General features: G+C 34.5%; 1 protein-coding gene across 1 annotated transcript; it reads left to right on the top strand.

Annotated features, from left to right (window-relative positions):
* Positions 1–13,426: 13,426 nt before the first annotated feature.
* Positions 13,427–16,282, top strand: LOC104607695 (zinc finger protein WIP3-like). The gene is made up of 2 exons (XM_010273388.3): positions 13,427–14,133; positions 15,647–16,282. Exons 1-2 carry the CDS (start codon positions 13,564–13,566, stop codon positions 16,094–16,096), a joined length of 1,020 nt encoding a protein of 339 aa, XP_010271690.1. The 5' UTR covers positions 13,427–13,563; the 3' UTR covers positions 16,097–16,282.
* Positions 16,283–16,964: the final 682 nt, after the last annotated feature.

The following is a 16,964-nucleotide window of genomic DNA, read 5'->3' as shown; positions in this document are numbered from 1 at the left end:
GTGTATTTAGTCCATCTCTAACGGTAAGGTTGAAAATACAACTTCAATTATTACTTCCCACCTCATTTAATCCCCTCTCATTAAGTCTTATACTTAAATTATTAACCCCCATTTTCTCTTATTAAATTAGATTCGTGTCAATATTTGTAACAATATAAACCTATATATTTTAAAACTGACTAAAAACAAAATCATTTTTAATCCAAGTGGTGGCTAAGTAATTCAACCATTTGAATCAAATTGATTTACCTACAAAGTCATTGTTAGGTAATAAAACTTTTAAAATAGAAATAAGGAAAAATTCCACTTTAGTCCCTTGAACTTTGGGGGTAATGTCAAGTTAGTACCCAAACTTTCAAACGTGTCACTACTGTACTAAACTTTCAAAAAGTGTCAAGTTGGTCCCTACCGTTAACTAACTGTCAGTTATCTATTGAAAATGTCAAAACTACCCTTCAAAAGAATACACTATTCATTGTCTTCCACCTTAAGACTGAACCGGTTGAGGTGTTTGAGATTCTAGATTAATGAAGTCATTGTCTTCTACCTTTTATCTGAAACACACATTCTTGTTTAGTTATTTCTTTGCTTTCAGTTATTATTTCCCTCTATCATATTTCATGTTTTTTTTCTCTTTTTCTTTGAAGATAACCAATTTAGTCTCAAGGTAGAAGACAATGAACAGTGTCTTCTTTTGAAGGGTAGTTTTGACATTTTCAACAGATAATTGACGGTTGATTAACGACAGGGACCAACTTGACACTTTTTGAAAGTTTAGGTATTGTAGTGACACATTTGAAAGTTCGGGTACTAACATGACATTACCCCCAAAGTTAATGTCAAAGTGACACATTTGAAAGTTAGGGTACTAACATGACATTACCCCCAACTTGACACATTTGAAAGTTAGGGTGCTAAAGTGAAATTTTCCATAGAAATAAATATAGAAACTTACAAAAACTGTAGAAAAAATTAGACACATTTATGATATTTTGATTAATCAAATTAAGAAAAATAAGTGCAATAAACAAGAATTATTTTTATTGGTAATGAAAATGATATACATAATTTAGAACTGTCCAAAAATGAAATTATTTTACTGTTTGACAAAGATCAATAGTTCAAATTTTGGGTTAAACATGTTAACTTTAATGTCATAAATAAATAATAAAAGTTAATAAAATATAAAAATACAAAAATGAAAAATACATAAATTTTTCAAAAAACATTTAGGCAGAAGTATAATATCATATATTTATCAAATTAAACAAAAAAGTAAGTATGACATATTAGAATTATTTTTACACACAAAAATACAAAAAAGTTATAGAAAAAACTAAACGCATCTATAATTCTATATTTACACTATTATTAAAATATATGAATAAGATTGTGAAACTTTCTTTTGATTAAAATACTCATTTTTTAATTTAGTCCCTATTTAATTATGAGGTTTAAATTGTAAATTGAACTACTACTTTTCACCCAATTCAATTTCCTCTATTTAAAGCTTAAATTTTTTTGATAAATGAGCAAAAGAAAAAAGATACACAAAAAAGATTAAATATTACAAAAAGAAGAATCTATCCAAGCAAGTAGGCCTATCATTGATATTTGAAACTTCACAACTCGATCCGATTATCACGTATTTGGATGGGGCGTTTAGGTAATTAGATGTGGATTTTCAATCCACATTCGATTAATAATAAAAAACAAAAAATTAAAAATATATAATGTTAATAGAAGAATTTGGATACATTATTAGTATCATTATCATCATCTAGAATTGCCACGTGCATAGGGAGGAGAGAATTAAAGGAAACGAAAAAATGTGGAAAATCCAAGTAGAAACAAACCTGGATCGGTTCTCTGCCGTTGGTGGCCTTCACTACTTCAAAGAGATGAATGGGAAGGAAATAGAGAAAAGATAGGGTTTCCATATCATGTTTCTATTAGGAGAATTACCTTGAAATACTCCAAAAGTTGGTGGACAAGATTGGAAGGGAAAAACAAGAAAAGCGCTTATTCAATAAATGCTTAAAAGTAGCTCAAATTTGAGGATTATTTTTTAAGCACTTTTTTGTGGCTTTTGTCAAGCGCAAATAAGAACTTATTTCAGGGTTTTGTTTGGTCCCTATGGTTAAAATAAATGTTCCCAAACAGGGGGGTTTAATGGCTGAAAGCCTGAAACTAAAGTTGTTTAGATCAGTAGATTAATATACTATTGAATATTTTTTTACTTAATTTTTTTATCCACTTCAATTCAACAACGTCAGTTGTTATGAAATGGACCCCTAACTCTTAACAAAAGTGATAAACAAGAGGGTCTATCACATCATTTATTCTGTTGGAAAGTGAAGGGTTTAAATGAGAGAGATCGGCTTCCGTTAGGGCAAACCCGTGCCCACACCGTTCTAATAGCCTTTTGCAACCTTGCATTGGGAATATCTCCCCATGAAATAAAGCACATAAGTATGGAGATATTCTCAATACAAAGTAGTAAAAGCTGCTCGAATGAGCTTTGCCTTGACCGATGCCGAATTCTAAATGAAAAGGATAAAAAATGGTGGAGCTGTGGTATGCTGGTGTATTTGGAAGGAGAGGAATTAGAAAATATTTCAAAATAGGAGTAGTTCATTGGAGGATCAAATCAGGAAGATTCTAGGCACCATCCATTCTTGGTTGGCTACAACAGAGCTATTTAAAGGAGTTGCCCATCAGACCTGCCATTTTGTTTTTGTCACAACCTTCTTAATCACTTATTTATTAAAAGTCAAAGCAATTAGCAATTCAGTTCAGCCACTTTAGTTGTTACCAAGGGGAGTTGAATTTTCTTAACGATGGCATTTGCATTTAATACATTGATAACTGTTTGCTATAATCCTCCATTCCCCTCCAAGATGGTTCTTAATTCATATCAAGGATAATTACTTAAATATATCTTATATTAGGCATACCCTATGTTTGCAAAATTACGATATACCTTGTGAGTAAAGGTGTAAATCTGGCTCAGCACGGCATGACACAATGGCACATGGGTCGTGTTGGGCCAGGGGTTTTAGGACCATGGGCCAGCATGACATTATGCGTGTCGTGCCGCCTGTGGCCTATGTATTGGCATGACCCAATTTGTAGCACGGTATGACCCGACCTATGGGCCCGCAAATGGGCTGAGTGCAGCCCGTTTGAGAAAACTAGCCATTAGGTCTCTTGGAGGACCCCCCCCCCAAACAGCTAGTTTCAACTTTTTAAGGGAGTTTTTACAAAAATACCCCCTCAATCAACAACTATAAGCCTATAAATAGCTATATAGGGAGGGTATTTATGTATTTTGGCTTTAGGGGAAAGAAAAAGACAATAATGCCCCTTCAACAACTATATCGTATAATATAACAGCTAGTTTGGGTCCTTTGGGACTTTGGAGGCATTTGGGTAAATTGATAAATGACTTTATAATGACCAAAATACCCCTCCCAATAATTAAAAAATAGCTAATTTTTAGGGTATTTTGGGCAATCTGAATTCTCTTCTCAAATCTCATTATCTCATACTCTCTCAATCTCTCATCTCATACTGTCATAGTGTCATACACTTAGCAATTTAGTAGGCTTTGGCCTTTGTGGCTTTAACTGTTGAAATCAAGTTGAGATTTTAAACCGGTAATCCAACTATCCAGGTAAGTGTAATTAAATTAATTTTTACTTTTTTTAGAATTAAAAAATGGCAAGCTCATCCTGAAACCAATTCCCCAACAATAGGTTCACTAGCCCCATTTAGAAAGTATTTAAAATAGAGGAGGTTGAGGGGAAGGGAAAAAGTGTCATTTGCTAAAAATATAGGATTGACTTTAGCTTCAGTAGCAAGTGTGGTACTAGCCACTTGGGTAGACATTTGCTCTTCCATGAGAAGTAAGAAAAAGACATCTACTTTAAAGATTTGTTGGATGTTGAGGACAAATTATAAGACAAAGGAAGGCATGCCACTACTACACCTGATGAAGCAAATGATTGAAGTCAAGGAGATGGAGTAGTTTTTTCAATTTTATTTAAATTATTTGTTATTTTTTCAACAATGTAATTTTTTATTTTCAATTTGTAAATTTTTTATATTTTAAATGAAATAAAATTCATATTTTTTCAATTTATTATCCATTTTGTATTTTGGTAAGTATTTTTTTCATTTCTTTGTTAGCTTTTTATTTTTTTTTTCAATTTATTTCCAAAGGAAAATTAAGTATTTTAGTTTTACTTAGCAAAAAAATTAAAAAATCAAAATATCAAAAAAAAAAATCTAGGCCTTTTTGGCCCTGTTTGATCCAAGCCCAAGGCACGACTCAAACATGTGGCATGGCTTGCAGCCCACCTAGCTCAGACTTGTGGCACGGGTCTACAAGGGGGGCTCGGGCTGTGGGCAATTTTAGGCCGACCCCCCCCCCCAAAAAAAAAATAAATAAATAAAAAAAGTCCCAGGGGGAGGCACGACTTGAGACAACCCATGGGTTGTGCCGTCTCGACCCAGCACGACCCGTTTGATAGCTTTATTTGTGAGATGGCCCCATAGGCCATCCGTTAAGGAAACATTTAGGGTCCCGTTGAATATTTTCATAATCTCAAATTTACCCCTCCAAACAAGAGCAAGAGTACCAAAATGATACCCAGCAACTTTGAAGCATCTCTACTAGTGATGGATGATAAGCTAGCTACAAATTGAATGGAGAAGCCACAAGTGCAAGACAGGTTAGCAATTATTGCTACGCTTAGGATGTGTTTGGTTTGAAGTAGGAAAAGGTAGGAAAACCCTTACAAACCTTGTATAGGTTTCCTTACCTTTCTCTTCCAGCCTTCCTTTCCCTACCTTTTCCTTTAAATCAAGCATAGCCTTAAAGTGAGATCTTATCATCATAGGTCCCAAGAATCTTGGACTATGAATGAGGTGTGTTGGGTTTATGAGGTTTCATCAAGGGTATTTTTGGGAAATCTTATAAATGTAAGTTGTGTTATGTCTTGTAATCTCAGCCATTGGAGATAACTAAGATCCAAGGGCTGGTATCTATTAGGGTTTTTCCTCTCTTGTTGTCTTTTGTCTTTTGAGAAAAAGAGAGAGTGAGAAGAAGAAAACAAGAAGGAAAAGCACATGAACGTGAGAAAAAGAAGGGCTGTAGAAGGAGAGCCATTATAACTCTATTAGAAACTTCTATAGTGGATTTCTTGTTGTTGAACGTCCGTGGACATAGGCCATAGTGCTGAACCACGTAAATCTGGTGTGCTCTCTCCATCTCTCTTCCATTTTCTACTTTATGAGTTCTGCATGTTAAATTTCTGCTTTTGTATGTTTGTTATGCTTGAATACACTGTTCCATTAGCATAGTTTTAAACATTTAGAACTGGTATCAGAGCTATTGGTTTCCTTTATAAGAGAAGAATATCTTTTACATAAGAGAAGAGCTAGATGTCATTGAACCGGAAGATGAACATGTAAATGGTGAAGACGCAGAAAATTGTGATAGAGTGATGCCAAGAATCAGAAGAAGAAGAAGGGAGATGGAGAGAAGAGGAGGGACATGATTTGAAAATTTAATAAACAGTTAAGGCCATTCTTGTCCTTTTATCTTTTTTTTTTGTCAATTTGAGTATGAATGGCAACTGGTAGGGTACCCATGCAAATTGTCCTGTTCCAAACCCGTTAAACCCCTTGACCAAAGGTTTTTTACTAAATAAAAGTTTCTTAATGCTTATAGTGTGACTTGAACCTAGATCAATTAATGATAGCGCCAAATCTCTTAGCACTACTTTAAGCCACTAAGCCGTCACCTTTTGTGTTATTTAATGAAATAAAATAGGTTTTATTAACTTTTGTGTTCATTAAAACAATCAATACATATATATGATTAACAATTCCAACTAAAAATTAAAATAAATAATATTTAAAATTAGCGTTTTATAACTAATTGAAATAAACAATCTATAAAATCCAAATTTACATCAAATGATGATTTTAATCTCAAGAAATTTATACAAATAAAATATTAATAAGAGAATAATTATCTTAGTACTTAAAATTTATAAATTTGTGCATGATATATAATATAATAGGTTCATATTTATGCATCCCAGGTATCGGGTATCGAATACCCTAAAGTCAAAACACAAACCCTATAGGGTTTTAATCTAAAATCCCAAACTGGTCCCAAACCCTATAGGGTTTTGATAAACGGGCCCTATTAGGGTCAGGACGAGTCGGATACTCGAAAATTCTCGTAAAATTGCCATCCCTAAATCTGAGTGGCAAATGATTTAACAATGCATATTTAAGTGGTTTAAGAAGCCACGATGTATATTTAAGGCCCTATTCATTTTCCGAGAAGTTATTTACCCAAGTAAATGCATTTACCAATATTCTTTTATTTCTCGGGTAAATAAGACAAGGACCATTTTAGCCATAAAAATCCATTATTAAAAGGGACAATTTTGTCACATTCAATGTTGGCAACTTTCCCCCAATTGAGAAAGTTACTTACCCACTTGGGAGATGAGTATCAATTACTCGGATAAGTAATACCCAGAGAAAATAAAATTTTCATGAACCCCACATAAAATCTGAAAAAAAGAACATACAGTTAATGGAAACCAAAATCTCATTGGCCGACTTTTCCCCTCCCAAAATAAAAAAAAATGGACCCTAAGTATTTTAGTGAAACCATAACGCATATTTAAGTAATTAACCCCATAAAAAATGCATCCAAGGTTGTGATTTAACAAGAGCAATGTGAATGAGTCATGACACTTCAGATCTACTAGATACCTATTAGTCCCATAAGAAATCACATTCAAGGTACAGACTGCGGTGTAAATTAGTCTATATTCTTTTTTTTTTCTTTAATGGCATTGTCTAATATACATGCTCAAAATTGCATTCCTATTGGAGGATCTAACAACAAATACCATAATGTTGTGTTTACTTGACAGAAAGTTTTCCTAGATTTTCTATTTCTCTCTTATTTTCCATCAAACCAAGCGCGAACTATTATGTAACCACGGGATTCCAACACCATTTATGAATTTCTTGCCAAATGATACATACTTGTCTGATTGATTGGCTAAATAAAATGGTTCTATTGGGTTAGCAAAGCCGTGGAAGCAATTATTGAGGTTTGCTAGTTCATTCCTGCTATATTTTCTGCCAAATGAGCCACCTATGCTAATATTATTCAAGATTGTGATTTAGGTTTGATTTGGATGAGCTTTTGCCATTTGGTATGTGGGAACTAAAATTGAGCCAAAAAGTTGATAAAATCTGTTACTTTAAAAAACATAACAATCCAAAGCCAAAATATTTTGAAGTCACAAAACAAGAAGCCTAAAATTGGAGCTTTATGCTTTGGGGCTTTGATAAGCTTATCCAAAAACAACTTTAATTAGCTGAACTAGCATTTCCAAGCTTCTGACTTGTGTGGACCATTAAAGCCGGTGCATATTTAAACACAAAAACTGTCACCCATTTTTGGCCCAAGATTGAATGGCTGCCTCTCTTATTAGTTTGGCTCTATGTTAGTTACATTCATCATCATTATCTAAACTTTAATTGTTCCAATTATATGGGGTTGGCTATAAAATCTTATCCCGGCATTCAATTTGATTACTGTCATATCCGTTGTTAAATTAGAAGTTCTTGAACCCTTTCTCACAATCCTTGTCATGTAACTAACATTCATTGATTTCATTTTGCTCTTTTACTCGATGAACTCCTAAGACTGTGTTTGGTTGCAGTGCAAATAAATTTGCACTGATGCAAAACCCTGGCAGTGCAAATGATTTGAATGTAAATTCTGACCTATTTTTGTTTTAAATTGTAGCTTATTTTATTTGATTTCAGTGCAAATGAAGTAGATTAAGACATGGAGCAGAATAAAGTAAAATCCAAAACAAAATTAAGCAAGAGATTGCATTTTTTTTTTTTACATTAACACACCCATGCATTTGTACTAGTACAAATAAATTTGCACTGCAACCAAACACAACCTAAGACTCAGTTTGGAAGGAGTACAAGTACAAATAAGTAGAGTGCAAAACCTTGTATTTGTATGTATTTATACTATGCATGTTTGTATTTGTATTCCTTCCAAGCGGGGTCTAAATAAAAAACGAAACAAAACATTTTTTCTTTCACACTAATGAATATAATATTCAATGCCTTGATCTATCTATACTATAAGCATATACTTACTTTGGGTTCCATGCAAGTGATAAAAGATAAATGTAATCATATAATATTAACTAATATCTTTACCCTTAATTTTAAGCATGTATAACATATTCCCTTATATTAGTATTATATAAAATAGATACTTGCCTTAATTCTCTTATATACTAATGAGATTTTATTGTTGCCCTTTCATCATAACAGAAAGAGTGCAAATTCCAGATGTGCATTTTTCAATAATCATATGTTGCAATATGAGTTTTATAAGTGTGCACCTCAAATGCTTTTTATTTGGTATTTAATGCAACACATTAATAACTCTGGAAAGTAGGTGAAAATATATAGTGGGATTCAATTCTGAATAACTGCTCCAACTACCCAGCTAACTTACCAATTCACCCACCACTCAGTTGATTATAAAAAATTAATGTTGTAACATTACCCCCATAGCAGGTATACAACTAAATTGCTCATGGTGAAATATTTACAACTCGGTGTGCTTTTGCGGTATTGTTATGAGAAAAGTGTTTTTGATACCATAGAATTGCTTTAAAAAGAATAATGAGTTTTTAGGACAATTGACTTATACTTCCCAGTATAATGATTAATCAAATGCTTTTTTTCTTTTCTTTTTTTTTGCATACGGTTGTATTTCAGTTTAACTATATGCCCAATCTAGCTCTTTCTCTTTTCCCTTTTAACTTCTTTTCTTCACAATCAATTACAGTCTAAATCCCTTTTCTTTCCTTCTATAATCGTTATATATATAGAGAGAGAGAATCAGTCAATGGCTCAATGGGTTGGTTCAGAGAGAGAGAACTAAAGATTGCTTAAAATGACTGTTGAAAATACACCTAGTCTTCTTGTAGTGGTAGAACTCCACGTCAAAGGAGAGAGAGAGAGAGAGACTCCATTTCAGGTGCCACAAGCATTACCTCGAGGCCAGGCCCGCCAGGGTGTGAAGTGGTCCATGGAATGTAGGCCCACCACCCAAGAGAACTTGGCTCATGGGCCTCATATGAACCCAACAAAAAAATGTGTTCATTCCAGTATGGACTTAATGACCTGATATAGCCATATAGGGGATCCATATGGGTCCCTTCCCCTTAGTATTGGCATTCAGTTTCCACCAAATTCATCAACATCGTTAGATAGGAATTCATTCACACACACAGAATATCCAATGGCTAAAAATTGTCACCTCACCTAATAACAGTGTTTTTAAAACCTAATTGGAAAAACCCTGAACCAGTCGGTCACCTTATTGATTTCATTTCACCCCAAAACTGTTTTTTGACAAAAAAAAAATGTTGATTGGATTAGAAAACTACTGACCCGGATGATTGAACCATCGATTTAGACAGTGATTTTTGACTATTTTTTGTTTTTGTTATTTTTTTATTAGAATGGATCGTCCATTTAGACTGAACAGTCGGACCGTTCGACCCGAAAATCAAACCCAAAAGGATTCCCTGTACGATCCGATTTTAAAAACCTTGCATAAAACACCTCCACGAGATCACGTTTGCTAATCAGAGTTGATTGGATCACCGATCAGCAAGTGGGAGGTCACGGATTCAAACGCGTTCAAGGGGGGAATGTTTTCGCACTTAGTGTAATCTTCCCACGCGCTCATGTCTCCTCATGTGCGCGACGTCGTACGGCACTATCGCCCAGCTGATGGCTGTATACTGTCACCAAGATCTCGCCGTACCCAAAGCCCCATTTTCCTCTTTTCTTTTTTGCACCTTTGTTTGTCACCTGCGGTGAGTTTGTCCCTCAAATCAATTCTTTTTTTTGCACAGGATTTGCATCAGCTTTCAAAAGTTGCCTATGTGAGCTAACACTCTAGCCCAATATAACCAAAGCCATAACATGCCTATGTGCTATTGTGTTTCTTTTTTTATTCCAGCCAGAGTCACGGGGTGGGGAGATGTTCCTTCAACTTGGCCATGATAAAAATCACAATCAAATTCCTGTGGCAATGACTTTATTAAAAGACAAAAAATATTGAAGAAAAGATGAGATTGACACACAAAAAGATGTCTTCTTTAATGTTATTCTATGCATAATTTCTTTGTTCATTCTTTCAACCAACATCTGTTATTGATTTCTTGAGTCTTGCTAGTGTGTGCTGATATAAGCAATTACAATGTCAATAAAGTTAGAGATTAATCATATTTTATTGTGTTAGTTAATTGGGTAAAGTTGGAGAATTGTGTTTCGGCATTGAGGTGGCTGGTCTGGTGGCATTTTGCATACGAGGTGCAGAGGGACTGTAGATGATTCTTGTCATTAGTTTGGAACTGGATTGTGTTGGGCAAGGTCAAAACAAATTCTGATGGAAAAGGAATCGTGATTGGGTATTGATTATGAGAGATGTGGTAGACCACCTACTTGTTCTTTTTTGAAAACGTAGATAAATAAATTTAAGATAGATAGTGCCATAGGGGGGTCTTTATTCTCACATACCCATGATCCAGATAAAACAAGACAAGGATTATAAATCAATCCATTTAATGGGGTGATCTCATTAAAAAGATTGAAGGGACTATAACCTAATTTATTCCAAAGCTGATATTGCTGTTGTTGTTAAATATTACATAAAAAATTAGGGATTGGCAATTTTTCTCATCATTGACGGGGATCCAATTTGGGGTCGGGGATGGAAATTGTTTTGGTGGGGCAGGGATGGGGATGGGGATTAATATAAATCTCTGATCGGGTTCGGGTCAGGGATGGGGATTGAGGTCCCCGCCCCGCCCCACCCTGACCTCGATTATATATATATATATATATTAAATATTATTATATTATTTTTATTATATACATCAAAAAATATTTAAAACATTATTTATAATTTATAATTTTTTATTTATTTTAAATAAATTTATTAAAAAAACTATTATCTAAAAAAATTTTAGGAATTCGGGGAACCCATCTTCATCGGGGATCGGGGATAAAGGACAAATTTTAACCCTAACAAGAATTGAGGATGGGGATGAGATTAATTTTAAAACTGGGATGGAGTAAGGAAAATATGATCCCTACCCCATTGCCATTCCTATAGAAAACCCTAACTGGTAAGACTCAAAAGCCTACAAACATGCTAAGGGTAATTTCTTTCAACAACATAAATCAATTTATGGCACTAGTCCTCTGAATAAGAGAAACAATTAATTACCAACTGAAGAGACTGATGGGCCATTATCTTTGCCGACCATAACCTAGTTTTAATTGTTGATTATGTGATGATTAAGGGGAAGCTTACCAACCAAAGAACCCTTTATCTAGAAAACCCATGTGGGTCATTGATGGAATTTTGAGTCGGTGCATCTTTTTAATATGCCTAATTAAATTATTAAATCACTAGTAATTCTCAATGAATACCCAACTCATCAAGGACTCTGAATAGCTTTGGTATGGTATTATGCTAGTAGCAGATAGCATATTAGGCACAAAAAACAGAAATGCAGTTGAACAATATTTCAAGAAGAAGTTGTGTATCATCCATATAGTGCCTGTTAATGGGATTGGGGTTTGATAATTTCCACCTAACCCAAAGCTCAAGCTGAAACCTACCCAGACAATTGCCAACCAATCAAACCTTAATTACAAGAGTTAATATATCTAAAAACCAGGTTAAGAATAGCTGACCCCTAACAATGAGCAGATAAGCAGTTTACAAGTATTGAATTGAGTAAGTTGATTCAGGTTGAGTTAGAGAGTGTTCAGTTGTAACTCCATCCAAACTCAAAACTAAACCAGGTTGGGATTAGCAAAACCTAACTAGGAAGGAAAATGAATAGGTACTTGGTATCTTTGAAAAGTAATGTGTTATCAACTTATCATCACTCCTCCAGACTAACCCTCTAAGGAACAATTCATATTCGTTCCTTAAGCACACCAATGAAACTAACATAACATTAACTTAGAAATATCACTTAAAAATTATGCCAAACCTGCAGAATATTTATATGACGATAATACAATAAAACCCTTGTGCGGATGCATGGAATATAGCATGAGAAACACATTTGGTTTCAGAGAATTTTTTGTTTTAAGTAAATAATATAACTTTGTTCATCCTAATTTATAAAATTAATATCCACAGAACACTGCTAATAGGCATATAAAATTTATCCTTCTTGTTAATAATGCAGGATTGCACTCTATCCAAGAGATTGAATTAAGCATTTAAGCTTAAGCCAAGAGCCTGTAAGACAGGAGGGCAGCTCCTGTCTGTATTCCACCTTAAAAGATAGACATGAGAGAGAGAGAGAGAGAGAGAGAGAGCATCTCTGATCTCCCTGAAAATCCCCCCCAACAGGAGATGTTGTCGACAAGTGTATGTGGGAGAGTTGCATGTTTTGAGAAGGAGCAAAAAGTTGAATGAGATCCAAACGTACGTCCCACGTCGCACCACAGATGCGGTGAACTTATTGAATCGGGGAAAGGAGTAAAGAAAGAAGAAAACTCACAGCTGCTTTTGTCTCAGTCCCACTTTGTTATATCACCATTGGAAGTTTCTTCCAAACGAACAAATTCTCTGCCCTCATTCTACTTCTACGCTTTTCTACTTCTGCAACTGATACTTATGATTTCATACGGGACAGAGACATGGTAAGCTACACCGGTCAAACGCCAACTACTTCAGCTCATGCACAGACACAATGGATCAAGATTTCCAGACCCCACCATTAAATGGATCCCACTTAAGCCAGAGATTATGCCAAAACTGACCACTATAAACCATTTTCATAGATTATTCCAAAGGGTTTTGATAGAATCTTTGAGCAATCCAAGCGAATAGGTTTAAACATCTGACGATGTAATTTTGATGTAGGGAATCTCTCAAGTGAGACCCAGACAATGGTGGGTCATAGTCCTCTTGGGCAATTGAGGAGGGCAGCTCATTCTCCCGTGGCTCTTTTCTTTTGATGGGGCCCCATTTGTTAATTTTGCAATACTAGTCTTTTAAATCCTTTTCTCCTTAAATGGGACTACTGCCTCTGTGTCAATACACCGCTAGATGTTCCAATTCCACGTAGCAGATAACTAAGCTCAATCCTTAAAGCCGCTCAGAAAGCATGATTTAAGACTGTTCTAGGTTTCTCTTATTTATATTATTGTTTGTTCATGTCATTTTCCCCCAACCCCACCACTACTCTCTCTCTCTGGGTACCAAAGAGAAGAAGAGAGGGAAAGGGGGAAGGGAAGGCATCCTCCTAAAAGACAAACCAAACCACCATTCATACAACAATAATAAACCATGAGTCCATGATTTCCCACCTAGACTGCTCTTGAATCCCCAAAGTCTTGAATAAAACTTTCTAAGGAGAGAGATCATAAACCTTTGAGAAGATGAGCATGAGCTATTATGCAGATAATACGGGTTTCTGCTTTCAAACACCAACCTTCATTGAATGGCTCAAACCTTCAGTCTCTCCCCTTTCATCATCATCATCATCATCTTTTTGCACGAATACTCAGCAGCAAGCTCAACCTCAGTTCTCAATCCCCATGAGCTGCTTACAACTGCCTATCTTCTATCAACAACAACAAGAAGAAGATTTCTTTCATCAAACTTCCCAGTGCCTCCCTCTTCTAAGCAGGTTTGCTGAGTCTAAGCCCTTGAAAGAAGAGGAAATTGAAGTGCAAAAGGATAGTGTTAGTATTAAAGATGAGAAGTTAGAGAAGATTACTGTGGCTTTGCATATTGGACTCCCCAATATAGAAGATTCTGATGATGATGATGAAATCAAGTCCTTAAGTTGTAAGGAAGACAAGTCCATGAATAAAAATCTTGAAGATTGTTCAATAAACACTGATAGTAGATTTTGGATCCCCACACCAGCTCAGATCCTTATTGGGCCAACCCAGTTCTCTTGCTCCATCTGCAACAAGACCTTTAATAGGTACAACAACATGCAGGTCAGTGATGAATTTCTGCATATTAGAATTTCTTCTCTTCTTTCCATTCTTTCCCTTCTATTTTGTGATAATAACAAATTTCAAGTTATTTATGCATGGCCATAATGAATGTCTTGAGTAAGCCTTTTACATGGTGGAAAATATGTCTTTTTTTTTGTTTAATCCATTTTCTTGAAGGGGAAATATTTCTTCCGTGTTTCTTCATTTTAAATTTTTGTTGTTTTATGTGGGATACTGGTATCATTTGATGTGTTCAAGTTGGTCTTCTGGGCTACTATAGTATCAATTCATTATTTCTCTAACTTAAACCACCTGATCGAGAGAGGGAGAGACCCAACAATAAATCAAAATATTTACAAGAGATCCACAAAATTTGAAACTTCATGTCACCAAGTGCCTGAAATTTTTCTTCAGATCTATTCATGTAAATATTGCTTAATGCATCCTCATGTATATTTTGGAAACATGGATATATCACCATAATGATCATCATCCTCATGTATATTTTAGAAACATGGATGTATCATACATTTAATTACACTTCAACCAAAAACCACTGACAAGAAACATGTTCTTATCTCGGTAAGCTTCTAACACAAAGTGAGGATGTTACTGAATTATGCTCGTAGATATGAGAATTAATCCACATCTTTCTTATGTCATCTAATTGATATACCATTTATTGATTTAGATCATCCAATTTTCAAGGTCATTTCTTTGATTCGCCCTAGTGGGAAAGATGGATCTGTTAACTGATGCTAAGCATCAAAGAAATTACATTCTGAGAATAAGTAGTACAGATACTATTTTTCTACCATTCGAGTAGAAAAGTCTCTGTATGGTTTTCGAAGCTCTTGGTTTTCCAGCAATACTAATGACCCCGCAAAAGGTACAAGATACTTAAAGCATCTCAGACTTCCAGGTGTTACAGTATGTCATTGTCGGTTTTGTCTAGCAATCTAATAGTTCTTATTAATTAATTATTTATTTTTGTACCATGTATGCTTAGTAACTAGCTAGTAAGAGGGATCTGATCCATAGTAGAAGTAAATCCTAATAATGAAAATTTTACTGCGATTAAATAGAGAAGTTTTTTATAATATTATTTCATGTTTGCAGCAAAAAAACATGTTTTTCCAAGAGATTATCTTAGAACAACATATGATTTTTTTTTTTACTTCCATAAGAGTTGTAACTGTCATCTTAGAGGTACTTGTTTTGTTTAATTAATTACTTTGTTAATATGAAATATCATATATTTCAGTTGAAATTAAAATAACCTATTAATGAAATTAACTAATAAAAACCCAAAAATAAAGGAAATATGGTAATGATCATAATGGGGTGAAATATAAAAATTTATCATTTTAGATGGCTTTATTTATAGATTGTAAAGGTGAAAGTTGCACCATGAACAGATGCAACATTATAGCATAAAGGTGATTTTTTATGGTAAAAATACAGTACCAGAAAAAGGACAATAATATTAATTTGTGTGAAATTTGGGATGTAGATGCATATGTGGGGGCATGGAGCACAATATAGAAAAGGACCAGAATCGCTTAGAGGAACGCAACCAACAGCAATGTTGAGGATTCCTTGCTACTGTTGTGCTCATGGCTGCAAGAACAACATCAACCATCCACGAGCCAAGCCACTGAAAGATTTCAGAACCCTTCAAACACATTACAAGAGAAAGCATGGAGTGAAGCCATTTATGTGCAGAAAATGCAGCAAACCTTTTGCAGTCAGGGGGGATTGGAGAACACATGAGAAGAACTGTGGGAAGCTATGGTTTTGTTCATGTGGGTCTGATTTCAAACATAAGAGATCACTCAAGGACCACATAAAATCCTTTGGAAAGGGTCACTCTCCATACCCTCCTAATGAAAATTTTGAAGAGGAAAAGGAATGCATCACTGGATCATCGGAAGATGAATTGGGTTCTGGAAGACAATTATGATTACTAGTTTGTCTCCTAATTAATTAATTAATCATTTTAGTTGTTGGGTATGAGTTTACTAAGACATCTAAGCTTGTGCTCAGTAACAAAAGACTCTCAACAAGTGTCTGATGCAGGAACACAATGGAGAGAAGTTTGCTACAGACGACAGTTGGGTGAATAGGAAATAATAATGACTTGAAGCTAGAGTCTGCAAAGTGGCTTGATCCAGAAAATGGTTGACATATGAACCACTGTCTTGAAGTAGTTGAATTTTCTTCACCCACCAGAATTTTTAGTACCTTAAAATTTCAAGCATATTCCAAGGTTAGCTGCTCAGGTGTCTAAAATCTCTGTAATGGAGAAAATTTGTCTACTTCATTGATTGTGAGTTTGTAATAAATAAATGAATCTTTCTTTCTCAAACACCATCACACTTAATACTAGCACATTGTTATTTGTGACAAATTTCTCCTAATTTAACTCTCACTCATTCATTGAACACTAAAGCAATTAACCGATTATTAGTTAATTTCATTGTTCACTGCTTGAAATTAAGGCTGTGTTTGGTTGCAATGCGAATTTATTTGCACCGATGCAAAACCATAGTAGCACAAATGATTTTGGTGCAAATTATGATTTATTTTTATTTCAAAATTTACCTTATTTTATTTGATTGCAACAAAAAAAGTAAAAAAAAAAAAGACCTAAAACAGAATAAAGCAAAACCCAAAATAAAATTAAGCCAAAATTTGTATTCTTTTCATTTGCACTCCCATGCATTTGTAGTATTGCAAATAAACTTTTGTGATGCGCACCTTTTATGTGGAGTTGATTCCTCGATCTCATTGTTTTAAGGTCATCATGAGATCTAATTTCGGCAAGTTAT

Source organism: Nelumbo nucifera, chromosome 2, assembly GCF_055504915.1.
Source record: "Nelumbo nucifera cultivar China Antique chromosome 2, China Antique-T2T, whole genome shotgun sequence".
Taxonomy (NCBI): Eukaryota; Viridiplantae; Streptophyta; class Magnoliopsida; order Proteales; family Nelumbonaceae; genus Nelumbo; species Nelumbo nucifera.
The sequence above is the reverse complement of the archived record's forward strand: the minus strand, read 5'-3'. Positions and strand labels throughout refer to the sequence as shown.